Genomic DNA, 13989 nt, shown 5'->3' with positions numbered 1-13989 from the left:
GCTCAGGTATCAGATCAATGCCCGCACTGAGCTCGCTGTCCGATACAATGACATTTCCCCTCTGGAGAATCATCACTGCGCCGTCGCCTTCCAGATTCTTTCCCAACCGGAATGCAACATCTTTGCCAATGTGGATCCAGAGGTCTTTAAACAGATCAGACAGGTCAGAGGTCATAGCATTTAGTGATGTACTGGAAATATGTAAGGAATCTTACAACACCAGGTTATAGTCCAACAGTTTTATTTGAAAATCACAAGCTTTCGGAGCTTACCTCCTTCCTCACCTGACGAAGGAGGTAAGCTCCGAAAGCTTGTGATTTTCAAATAAAACTGTTGGACTATAACCTGGTGTTGTAAGATTCCTTACATTTGTCCACCCCAGTCCATCACCGGCATCTCCACATCATGGGTACTGGAAATACACAGCAGGCTTATCAACATCTGAAGACAATAGATGGGCTCACTTTTTGTAGGCCCTTCTGCCCAATCTCACATTTCTAGTTTTTTCTTTACGTAATCTTATCCAGTTCAATTCGAGGTGTTTCCACTGATCTGGAATTCACTTCATGCTTTTTCCATTAATTTGTTACTGAAATTCATTATTGCCTTTTAAACTTAGTTTGTTTCCTGCATTGTTCTCGATACCTGTGTTGTTTATGACACTATGTAATATAACATGCTCTAGATCAGTGGGATATGGTGCGACATACCATAGATACCTGTTCTAGATCAAACCAGAGTTTGGTTTGATTTATCTTGCCTTTATTTACTTTTTTTAACCGTGCCAATTTCCTGTACTATGGGCCTTGGTCCTTTAACATAGTTACTCATTTTTCTAAAAAATTGGGATAGTGTGTTGGATAATGTACTGTGCTAAATATTATGTTGTATAAAGCTTTGTGTGATACTGTGCAGTGTAATGTCCTGATTTAGATATGGTGCTAGGCAGTGTCCTGTTCTAGATAAGTGTGATGCTAAACAATGTAATATTCAGTTCTAGATCAATGTGATACTGCACAATGTGGCATCCTATTCTAGATCAGTGTGATTCTGCACAATGTGATATCCCGTTCTAGATCAGTAAATGGCAGTACACTTTGGTGTCCTATTCCAGATCAACGTGATACTATGCAATAAGAAAGAAAGAACTTGCAATGACTTTGATGACCTCAGGATGTCTCAAAGCACTTTACAGCCAATCAATTATTTTTGAAGTGTAATCATTATTATTTTGCAAACAAATGTGGCAGCTAATTTCTCCACAAAAAGCAATGGGACGAATGACCAGTTAATGTATTTTTTATGGTGTTGGTTGAGGGATGAATACTGCCCAGGATACTGAGAGGGCTCCCTGCTCTTCTCTGAAAAAGTGCCATGGGATCTTTTGCATCCAGCTGAACAACCAGACAGGGCCTTGGTTTAACATTCCATCCCAAAGACAGCATCACAACACTGCAGCACTCCCTCAGTGCTGCATTAGGTTATGTACTCAAGTCCAGAAGTGGGGGTTGAACCCACAACCTTCTGCCTCAGGGGCAAGAGCACTACTACTGAACCAAGCAGACAGAGAAAAGCTCAGCTTGGTCTTAGGTATGGTTTGTTTTGCACAGTTCCACTGAGGCCAGGGCAAACCAAACCAAGCTAGAAACCTAGACCAGTTGTTCGAGCCAGACCATTTAGGAATGAAATCAAGAAGCACTTTCTCACACAATGGGTACTAGAAATCTGGAACTCGCTCCTCCAGAAGGATGTGGACGCTGGGTCAACTGAAGTTTTCAAGATTGAGATCGATAGATTTTTGTTAGGTAAGGGTATCGAGGGATATGGAGCAAAGGCAGGTAAATGGAGTTGAGGTACAGATCAACCATGATCTGACTGAATGCCAGTACAGGCTCAAAGGGCTGAATGGCCTAGTCCTGTTTTTATGTTCCTATGTTCCTGCTCACCCTTTCCCCATGAACAGCCTACTGCAAAGGATGCTCTTAATTATCACATGATCGCAGTTGGGCAAGGCCAGGTTCTTGGTTTCTAACTCTCTCTACCCATTCTTCAACCTTTCCTAAAGGGAATTATTACACTAATCCTAGCGACAGACATGGCTCGACATGGAGAGATACTGGACTCTTTCAAACCAAAGGTTGCCACCTTTGACTTCTTGAATGAAGAACACAAAATGAGTGTAAGTAAAACAAACATAATCTTCAAAGTAATGGATGGCCTTTTTAGCTTGTAAATTAAGAGATGTTGGTTCCAAAGGCCTGCAGGCCCCCCAGCATAATCCCTGTGTCAGTCGTCTGGGAGTACAGCGGAAAGGGTGGAAAACTGACGGGACTAGAATACGCCGGCCACGGGTTTCTGTTGGGGTCTATTTGGAGTGGAACCTCCTTCCGCCCCATGATGTCGGAGGTGGTAGTGTTGGGGCCAGTGGAGGGGTTGGGCGAGGGAATTTCCACACCAGGAATTTCCTCATCCCCAGCCTCTCTAACGCTCAACATTTGAGCAGCAGAAGTAGGCCCCACCTGGACCCCAATAAAAACAATGGCTCAATTATTGATAATTGGCCCTTTATAAAGGGGATCAATTGGACATATTGAATAAAAAGTTCAACTGATCCTCTGGTGCCAGCTGGGGCAAATAGCACCCTCTGCCTTGTGCAAGTGCCCAAGGTGCACCCATAGTGGTCTGGGTACCCACCACTAGTATTCTAATGAGATGACCTCCCCTGATAATCTAGCAGGGTCAGGGGCGAAGGTCACCAGTGCTTATTCTGCCGCACTTCTGCTGGCAGCATGAGCCCACGGCTTTTGGAGCTATTTTATTGTCGGTAGTAATAATGTGTTTCCACGTGATAAGCACAAGAACGTAAGGAAGCATGGAATGAGGATATCTATCTAACCTTGTTTTTTACTCTATTTGACCTTGACGTGTTGGGTTGGGTACAGTCCGTGATTGTACATGGTCCATGGAGGGAAGGGGCTTGATGGGCTGAATGGCCATTTTGCTCCATGTTTTCTTATGTTCTTTGAATAAAAAGAGGCTGACCGTGGGCTCATCTGATAGGTAGTGAGCTGCTGAGCTATATAGGACAGGAAGTTGGCCAAGTTCGATTCTGGTTAACTGATCTAATTTAGGGCATGGCGTGGTTGGTACAATTCACTTCAACTCCCCCTGAGTTTGTTTGGGGAAAGCCACCGAGGGTCCCCAGTCCTGATCTCTATCCAGCAAGCTGTGTTGGTAGTGTGCAAATATAGACATCGATTGAGGATAAGATTGGGCTTAGCTGTAATGCCCCATGGTGGAATAGCGTACAGACACTCTCTGTCTGGGTTCACACATAAAGAATGGCCACTTTGGTGATATGTTGGGGAATGACTAGCACTAACCCTAGCAAGAAGTGATTGCCTAAGGAAAGCTTGGAGAGCTGAAAATTGGGGGAAAAGATTGATGAAGGTTAATGGTTTCAGATTCTGACAAAGCAGAAATGTATGAACTTACTCAGAGAAAGAATTTTTCCCCTCTTTTTCCTAGCTGAAAATGCTTCTTATCAAGTGCTGTGATATTTCCAATGAAGTGCGGCCTACAGAGGTGGCAGATCCTTGGGTTGACTGCTTGCTTGAAGAGTACTTTACACAGGTGAAAGACGCATAGTAAATTAAATGATCTCATGGTACAAACTGTAGAATGCAGGATTTGTTGTTTTCTTTTATTGAGAAATCTTCAATGGGATGACAATAAAATAGAGGCATGCTTGGCTAACAAATTAGTTGGGTCAAAATCCTGGAATTCCCAACCTATCATGATTATGGGAGCACCATCACAAGGTCTGCAGTGGTTCAAGGAGAAAGCCCTCCACTCAGGGCAACTAGCGATAGGCAAGGATGAGAAAAGGCCATTCATCCCATTGAGCCTCATCCCTCTAGTACCTAGCTCTCCCATTATAGCATCCAGCTTCCTTTGAATTCCCATAATGTTTCTGTCTTTTCTACCACACCTGGCAGATTGTTCCAAAGACTTATCATGCTTTAAGTAAAAAAGTTCTTCCAAATGTCTGCTCAAAATTGTTTCAAATGCGTGTCCTCCAGTCTTACTGGTTGACTGAATCATCTCAGTGCTGCCTTGGTGACAAGCTCGAGGTGCTCTACTATGTGTTAAATCAGGAACCTGTCAATATCTTTTTCAAATACTTCAGTCAAGTCTGTATTCAGTGCACTAGGTGACAGTCTATTCCATAAATTGGTGTGAAATGGCTACTCCGTAAATTACATTAGCTACCTTCCTTAGGATGTAGTTGTGCCTTCTCATTCTGTTATCCTGGTTGAGCTCAAAGAGCTCTTCCACATCCATCCTACAGACCCTCTTCTTGATTTTACATAGAATTGCATAGAATTTACAGCACAGAAACAGGCCATTCGACCCAACTAGTCTATGCCAGTGTTTATGCTCCACACAAGCATCCTCCCACCTTACTTCATCTCACCCTATCTGCATATCCTTTTAAAAACTTGAATTATTATTCCTCTCCCTCCACCACCATTTATTTTGGTAAGAAGAGATCCAACTGCTTGTTGTAATGCCATTGTTTGATACCATTCTTGTTGTCACTGATTGAGCTCTTTTCGTCACTTCTTTCTCCTAACTATGACCAAAACTGGTTGGATTGATTTGTGGGGTTGGGTTGAGATTTGAGTTGGGTTTCATGGTGGAGCTGGCATTTGGGCTTTGGTTCGAGTTCAGATTTGGCTCTGAAACCTGAATGTAGTCAGTGTGAGAGCTTGAATTTTGTTTATATTAGGATCTGTATTTGGGTTTAGGTTGAGTTTTGGGCTAAGATTCAAGTTGGGGCATAGGTCCAGATTGAGGTTGAAGTATGAGTTCAGATTGATTTGGGTCACAGATTACGTTGGGCTGAGAGTTTAGTTGGTTTTAGGGTTGATGTTTGCAGTCGGCTTCAGGTTTAGAATTAACTGAATCAAGGTTCATCCTTAGAACGTCTTCATGTTTATAAGCAGAGTATAAAAATAGGAACTATTCTTTTTAAACACACATCTTTAATATAGTTTACCTGTGTTCAATTGCAGAGTGACAGAGAGAAATCTGAAGGCCTTCCAGTTGCCCCATTCATGGATCGCGATAAGGTCACCAAGCCCACAGCCCAGATTGGATTCATCAAGTTTGTCCTCATACCAACATTTGAAACACTGATGAAGGTAGGTTAAGAATTAATGCGTAATTCCCCTCTTGATCTAAGAGTGGTTATCTCAGAGATCCCTTCCTTGATTAATGATTTTTGTCTTCACCACTTCCATCAAGGTGAAGGTGAAGAGTGCTAGTGCTGGGAGATGGATGACTTTTTATTTTGGGCACTCAGTAGTGAGTACGTCCAGGCGAGGTCAAGCTACACCAGTTTGACATTTGTCTATTTCTCACACCAGCCATCCTGTGACTTCTCTCTGAGTAAGATTGCCAATTTAGAAGGATTAGTTTTAGTTGTGGGCCCATTCGTCTGGACTGGATTTGAACTCAGGCCCCAAAGGTGGAAGACCAATGTCTAACCTATTGTATCACTCAGTCCACTGGGAACTGCACTCTTGTTCTAAGAGTGATCAGCACAAAGATTGCCCCAGGGCAGAATTTCCATGGGGGTCCATCGCCCGTTGGGTTGGGTAAAATCCGTGATGGGGCAGCTTGGCCGTTTTTGATAATTTATGCCCTGTCTCGGGGGAGTTCCGCAGATCTTTTGCCCAAGTTACAGCGGGAGATCAGGACAACCCTTACGGAACTTCCAGACTTTGAATTCGTTTATGTTATTGTTGAAATGAACAAAGTAGCTCATGTCAGAAGTACGTCCAGTGCCAGAAGAAAATCTGTAACTCCCCTTCCCCTCAAGCTAAGCAATAAATCAAATCTGGGGGAATTTGGGTTGCCTTTTATTCCACTCTTCCACTTTCTTTTACCTATACACTTGGAATTTAGGAGCATAGGAGCAGGAGTAGGCCATTCAAGCTCTCGAGCCTACTCCATCATTCAATTAAGATCATGGCTGATCTGTACTTCAACTCTATTTACCTTCTATGCTCCATATCTCTTGATACCCTTACCCCACAAAATTTTGCGATCTCAGCCTTGAAAGCTCCAATTGTCTCAGCATCCACAGCCTTATGGGGGCGAGAGTTCCAGGTTTCTTCTACTCTTTGTGTGAAAAAGTGCTTCCTGATTTCACTGCTGAATGGCCTAGCTCTGATTTTAAGATTATATGTTTCCTCATTCTTTATTCCCGCACCAGAGGATAGTTTCTCCGTATCCACCCTATCGAATCCTTTTATCATTTTAAACACCTCAATCGGATCACCACTCAATCTCCTATACTCAAGGGAATACAAGCCACTCTTCCACTTTCTTTTACTTATACACTTGGAATTTATAATTTAACTCTCTAAGCCCCAGTATCATTCTGGTGAAATTCCCACAGGAGTTCTCCCGATCTCTCACCGTAACTTCGGCAGAAGACTGGAGGAAACCTTGAAGAAATGGTCGTGTCGCCAGGGTGTCTGCCAACTTTCTGCTGAAGTTATGGCAGGAAATCAGGAGAACCCCCCACCCTGGTAATTCTAGCCCATGATTTGCGCTAATTTTGGGAGGAAGGCTTGTCTCCTTTTAAGTGTCCCAAGCATTGCACCCAATTCTGTAGACCAGAAGACAAGTAACCCACCTGTTTCCAGTCCTCCCAGTGCCCCTTTGGAAGACCTCTGGCAATGATCATCTGGGCCACTCTTGGACACTTGGTAGTCACTCATCCACCCACATATATATTCATGTAAAAAAACACCTTGCCTCTATCAGCACTCTCCACCTGCCCCCCAATCATAAGAATGTGAAATGAGCATTCTCAGATAACATTTTGCCAGAGGCTGGAATAGAACGTCTATCCATCCAGGTCAGGTCCTCACACAATGGTGCTGACTGAAGATGGTATAGAATTGAATAGAGTCAATACTCCTAAGTTGTTTGTGTACCTCTGACATGCATTTCCCCCCCCCCCCACTGCCTCCTCTTTTTTTTATTCATTCATGAGATGTGGGCGTCGCTGGCGAGGCCGGCATTTATTGCCCATCCCTAATTGCCCTTAAGAAGGTGGTGGTGAGCCGCCTTCTTGAACTGCTGCTGTCCATGTGGTGAAGGTTCTCCCACAGTGCTGTTAGGTAGGGAGTTCCAGGATTTTGACCCAGCGAAGATGAAGGAATGGCGATATATTTCCAAGTCGGGATGGTGTGTGACTTGAAGGGGAACATGCAGGTGGTGTTGTTCCCATATATGTTTTATATATAAGGCAGACTGGTGAAGATCATCCTTAGAAATAAAATGGGGCTGAGGATATTTACCATTCATCAATTTTCCATACCAATTGTGACTTAAATTGCATTCACTGAAATCAGTGGCAGCTGCCTCAGCCTCCATGGAAATAATGTAACAATCTATCAATTATTTCCAAAGTGCATGTCAGTTAAGTAGCACCATAAGTATCAACGTTGGCTCAATAGTGCCACCTTTGTCAGAAGGTTGTGGGTTCAAGCCCCACTCCAAAGACTTGAGCACGTAATCTAGGCTGACACTTCAATGCAGTACTGAGGGAATGCTGCACTGTTGGAGGTGCTGTCTTTCAGATGGAATGTTAAACCAAGGCCCTCTTGGGTGTACATAAAAGATCCTTTGGCATGATTTAAAGAAAAGCAAGGAAATTCTCCTGGTGTTCTGGCCAACATTTATCTCTCAACCAACATGACTAAAACAGATTATTTGGTCAATTGTCTCATTTCTGTTTGTGGGACTTTGCTGTCCATAAATTGGCTACTCTGTTAGACATTACAAAGTACTTCATTGGCCATAAAGCGATTTTCGATGTCCTGAGGTCATGAAAGGCACTATATAAATGCAAGTTTTTTTCTTTCTTGGGGGAATGGAGGGAAAGTGGCACAATAAGGGGTGCTCTTTTAAATTAGGTCTAAGGGATATTTTGGGGGCAGTGTAAAGGAAGTTTTACCCTGCATCTCATATGTGCTATACCTGACTATACACTGTGAGGGGAATGCAAGAATACTTTCAAACAGACTATTCCCTGAAAGTTATTCCCTTAAATGCTTGCTCTGCATCACATGAAGTTTGTGCGTGACCAGGTTTGATTATTACAGGACCACCATGCCACTCTTATTCTGTAAATTGCTTTGCACTGATTGTTGCAAATTTGCTGTTAGTTATTCCCGCAGATTGAAGAAGCTATGGTACAGCCTTTGCGAGATTCCAGGGATCGCTATGAAGAGCTGAAACAGATTGATGATACCATGAATGAGGTAAATGTATCCAGTCAGTGATCTGTAGTTAATGCAATATACTGCAATCTGAACTCCTCAAATGACTTGTTGCTTTGTCCCAACCATCTTACGTAAATAATAATGGCTACAATTTTGCTTCGGAACTGGAAAATAATCCCTTTATAAATTGTGTTTGTGCCACTGATCAATTAAAATACCTTTTCCATAAAAGAAAGACTTGCATTTATATAGTGCATTTCATGACCTTGGGACATCCCAAAGCACTTAACAGCACTTGAAGTATAGCCATCATCTGAAGACAATCTCAATGAATGGAATGCTGCCAAGAGCATACACTACCAACCAAAGAGTACTTTGTTTCTATGACAACCATCCATCAACACTTTCTTAAATTATGCATAATTTATATCCCAACGTTCTCTAGTATCTCTCTTCTATGTCACTGTCTGTTCCCTAGTTTATAACCTCTATAACACACTATACTCTATTGTGTATCCTTCATATATTAATGGTGAATTCCTTTATCGTTCAGTATCCTCTCATTGTAAACTCTTTTCTCCTTCCCTCATTTTTGTGGTCTCACTAGGCCATGGGCCAGCTTTGGCAGACCTTTTCCCAGACTTCTGCCAATGACACAATTAACTGACTGCTGGGAACTCCCACTGATATCTTGCTATCCATTTTTCTTTCTCCTATTCTCCCATCCTTCACGTATGGGGAAGCCGATTTTCTCCACTTGGCACATTCCCCTAACAATGGGGCCAGGATCGCAAATTCAGAGGGATGGCTGATCAAACTCACTTCGCTCCATTTGTTGCATTCTGTGTTGGCCTCACTCGCTCTTTCTCTCTATCGCTCTCTCTTTCTGAAGGGTTGAGGTTTTACTATAACCTTGTTTAATAAAATAAAGGATATCATTAAATATAGTGGGGTAGAAATTGGATCTCTTATAAAATAGTTGCAATTTCCAACTTTAAAAAAAATTTTGCCAGTTGTGCCAACTAGCCAACCCGAGCAGATGTGAAGCATCTTCCTTCAACCCCCCCATCCCTTTAAGCAGGCACCTAAGATGTGCCCATACTGGTGGGGGCGCCTAGCAGAAATATTACAATTAGCTGACCCCACCCGGTGCCTGAATTCAGGGGTCAGGAGCGGAAGTCAATGGCAGATCCGGATTCCCACATTTACAGTGGCGGAGGGAGTCCAAGGGATTTTGGCCCCAAGTACATTATTGTGTGAAAGGCTTTTCAGCCAACTGTGGTTATGCTTTAAATTGAAAGGTATAATAAAAATGTTTGATCTTTTTATTTTAAGCTCCATTGTGATCAACAAGCATTTCAGCATCATATTGCCCACAATAATGTTTGATTTTTTTTTAACTTTACAAATTGCAGAAGAAAACAGAAACTATCCCCCTCGGATGGAAGAAGAAATAATTTTCTTAGTAAGTAGATTTTGAAGCACTCGCACTCTTTCAACAGTCCTAGAGTTCTCATAGAAAGCAACCAGAAAACAAATAAGGATGAGAAGATATTAAAGGAGTTTAAATGTGTTTATATTGAGGCATTTGAAATAAAGTTTTGCAATAGAATTATTATACAGCCAATGGGATATTATGGGAACACAGCAAGATGGACAAGAGATGGAGTTAAGAATGGTCGACATTGATTGACCTGTTAAGTTGGTTGGAGAATGGCAGTACTGATAAGGGATGATGTAACAGCTGCTGGCAGTGTGGAGATAATATCAGAAGAGGAAGTAGCTCCAGCAATATAGGTGGGAATTACTAATGACAACAGCGACAAGACAATAACTGGCAATTGCTGGCGACCATCAGCTGAAGCTGAACATATAGTAAGAGCTGAAAGTGATGCTGCAGGAAATTATATCTGGACCAGGGATGTGAAAGGACAATGTGCAGCAGATTGCACCACTCAGTTTGCCTGATGGTTGCCTTACTTGTTAATTAATGTGTTAATATTTTGTTTTGGAAAAAAAAGTCTGATGCTGCAGTTTACTATACATTAACTTTGTGTTTTTGCATGTATCAGCCAACTTGAATCCATTATGATGAACGCTGTATTTTCTGAGAATATAGAAACATAGAATAGAATCTAACAGCAGAGAAGTAGGCCATTCGGCCCATCGTGCTTGCATCCGCTCTTTGAAAAAGCTATCCAATTAGTCCCACTCCCCTGCTCTTTTCTCATAGCCCTGCAAGTTTTTCCTTTTCAAGTATATATCCAATTCCCTTTTGAAAGTTACTACATATATATACACGGTTCATAAGTTTTACCAAAACAAGGACATTCCCTCCCTAATGATGCAGTTACTAAATGCATTGCCAGTATGGCACTGAGCCATGCAACCAGGGAAGTCCTAGGTACAATGCCCAATTACTTAACCTCAGTTGGCCTCAATGCCCCTGCATGAGGGAGAGAAATAAATTAGCCTGGATTCTTGATCACTATCCAATGCCTCCTGCTGGTAATACTGGGTTTGTACAGGTGTAGGATCAGGCTTAGCTGTGATGCCCCCACAGTTGAGTAGCCTGCTGCACTTGCTGTCTAGGATCACGCGTGAAAATTGACCCTTGAGTAAACTTCCAGGGGCTGGTCAGCACCCACTGAACCATACCTGAGCAAATGTCAGGACCATCAGCAAAGGAAGACAAGGGCGGTGGGGGGAAAGAAAAATAATCAAAGGAGGAGTAACCGGGCCTTATTTTTGTTTCTTTTATCAAAAAAAATAAGAATTTTATTTATAAACTATTTTCATTACAGGATTACAAACTACGGTTACTGCCCTGGGTCTAACAGCATTTCACTTGAAGATAATGGCGGCTGATGATGATGGTGATGATGTTACATCTATCAAGTTGAGTGAATTCACGTCAATCTGTCCTTACCTCCGTCAACAGGCATTCAAAGATAAACAGCAGAATCACCAATGAACCCAAGTTATTCCAATGATCATCACCATTTATATTTTCAACGTTTGCAACGTAAACACTTTTGCACTGTATGTTTTAGAGCCCATTCAGATCTTGCCCATTCCTTTTATCACTGACCTTTCAGATTTAGTTGTTTAATAATTTTCTTTTCTAAAATTTTGTAACATCGGGTAGGAACAAAAAAAAAAGTCAGTCTCAGAGCTTATGAAATTCATACATTTTAATTCAATGACATTGGAAAAGTTGCATTTGTCACTGGAGTGTAGACGCTCAATGTTGTGGGAACTCAAAGCTTCTCCAGGGTGTTGGAGTCAAGTATTCATGGGAACACTGGGATTTAGAGCATTAAGGAGACCCTGCCTGATGTAGAGTAGGACCTCCCCCCACCCGCCCCCCACCTTGTTCTTCGCCCCCCAACTCAACAAGCACCAACATCATTATCCAAACTCCTGGTACATCCTTGTTGTACCAGACACATCCAATGGTGGTAAACCCGTGCCATGTCCCCAAAGTCTACTTTCTCATTCTTGAGACAGGCAAAACACATGGATAACCTCAAACGCAGTAAATAGGACATTTTCTGCATCAACTGTACTGAAAAATACACTCTTATAAAAGCAATTATTTCACAACACTTAAAAATCACAAACAGTAACACACTCCCTAAACCAGTACTTTATTCGCTGATATTTCTCACAATTTGAAGATTTATCAACCGATCAAAATAGGTGTAATTAATATTGGTATATTTGGATTTGTGTTATTTTAAAATGTGATTGGCACTTGTTTACAGGAACTTTACATTATGGAAGGTATCATTCAATAAAATTGGTGACGTTGTAAGTTAAGGAAATGTCTTCTCTGGACACTGCTTTCATTATACTCCACACTGCAAACGGTCTGAAATTACTTTACAAATAGTAATCATCGAATATGATTTACAATCACTTGTATTTTTTAACTGGAAGCTCAGTTAATTATACAAATTAAGTACTAACTTGTACTTTCAAAATATTGTGACTACTTGGTGGACAAATGTGTGATTGATCCATAAAAGCCAGGGGGGTCCCAGGCTTGATTCCCAGTCTGCTGGTATCAGATAGCACAGTAATTTGGGCAGTACGACTGGCCTTAGTGCCCCAGGCCTGGCAAAGAGGGTGGGGAGAAGAATCAGCTAGGAGTCTCGTTCTCGATCGCTAGCTATCGGCCTCCTGCTGAAAGGTGCATGTGTGTGGATGTCAGGTGAGAATAGGTTCAGGCTTGGCTGCAATGCCTCTCGCCCCCCACACCCTACCGTGATCACGATACTCACTGTCCAGGTTCACAAAACGTTTGTGTCTGCATCTTCAGGAGAGATGGGGAAAATGGGAGAAAATTGCATATGAATGACTTGGTGTGTGTTGGGGGGGGGTGGGGGAAAACATCCTTGATCTTATCTGATAATGTGTCATAGAAAAACCAGTGTGAAAATGTGTGCGCAGTATAGAATTGCAGCATTGCCTCAAAACTGCGTGACCGTTCCCGGCACGGAGTCTTGCTTGATAATGCAGATTGGAAATCGGTTTTAACAAAACACAACATTGGGAGCACCACAAATCAGGCACTCTGACCTTCGTGCTCGATTTTCTGATCTAAACTATCGTCGAGTAAGATTCTGCACCGTGAGTGGAGTCTTGTAATCTCGGGGCTTTTGTTTTCATCAAGTGTGTTCTTTTACAGGTAAAAAAAACAATATTTCAATGTAGAGCATAGCCTTAGGAATCCTTTCTTCATAAGGAAGGAACAAGGGCGACAATCTCGGTGCTTCCACTATAATACACAATAGCATCTGAGAAGGCACAATGCTGGGATTGTTCACAGTTACCAAGGAGACATGAACGTTGTATCCTAGCAATGGCCAAACCAGGATTTCAGACTTAAACCATACTGCGGGCAACCACAGAACAACTACCCAAGGGGACAAAGATCCAGACTCCAGAAACTCCCAGCCTTGTTTGCTAATTTTAGCTGTGTGTAAAGACTGGTGCAATATGGAAGAGGGTCATGGACTGTTTGCCCATTTCAATTGTTGCCCTGAGGATTCTTGCTATCCAGAATTGGGTTTAGAGAAATGAGCAAATAGTTTTTTGAAAAGCATTCTTTTGCTTGTTAAGGCTTTGCTAAAAGCTCGTCATAATCAATTTCTGCACCAGGGAAAGTGGGGGGGGGGGAGGGCGGGTGTGGAGAAAGAGAGGGTGAAATTATATTGATCTCCAGGTCACTGGTGTTTGTGAGCTTAAAGAATCGAAAGATTTTAAAACATCACCACGGTGTTGGCAAAATTGGATGCTCTCAAAATGGAAACAGTCCGTTTCCCCCAAAATATCTATTCACATGATTCAGGCACCCCGTCACTCTGTAATTTGTAAATGCATTTACAACACTTCAGTGGAGCACTGACCATCAAAATGAGGGCTAGGACAGAACTGTTGGGTTTACTGGATTGTATCTCTCAGTAAAACATAAGGGAACGCAGTTGGTTCCATGCCTCATGCGATGGAGTCTAAACTACCGGTGACAGGCTCTGATTAACTCTACACGCCCTCTATTTTCAATAGAGCACTTTCACAGGAGCTATGAATGCTGGGAAAGCTCCACTTCCATGTATTGCAGAGAATTACACAGAAATTATAACACAGAAACAGGCTGTTTAGCTCAACCAGTCCGTGT

The 13989-nt window shown here is 42.3% G+C and overlaps 1 protein-coding gene across 1 annotated transcript in view; it reads left to right on the top strand.

Moving 5' to 3' along the window:
• The window catches only part of LOC137301327 (high affinity cGMP-specific 3',5'-cyclic phosphodiesterase 9A-like), a 48438-nt gene extending 38675 nt beyond the window's left edge, over positions 1-9763 (top strand). The window contains exons 13-18 of the mRNA XM_067970776.1: positions 7-163; positions 2066-2179; positions 3529-3633; positions 5079-5207; positions 8250-8351; positions 9722-9763. Coding sequence (XP_067826877.1) covers positions 7-163; positions 2066-2179; positions 3529-3633; positions 5079-5207; positions 8250-8351; positions 9722-9763 — 649 coding nt within the window. The remainder of the gene's footprint in view (positions 1-6; positions 164-2065; positions 2180-3528; positions 3634-5078; positions 5208-8249; positions 8352-9721) is intronic.
• Positions 9764-13989: the final 4226 nt, after the last annotated feature.

Source organism: Heptranchias perlo, chromosome 33 (genome assembly GCF_035084215.1).
Source record: "Heptranchias perlo isolate sHepPer1 chromosome 33, sHepPer1.hap1, whole genome shotgun sequence".
Taxonomy (NCBI): Eukaryota; Metazoa; Chordata; class Chondrichthyes; order Hexanchiformes; family Hexanchidae; genus Heptranchias; species Heptranchias perlo.
This window is presented reverse-complemented; position numbering and strand designations above follow the sequence as displayed.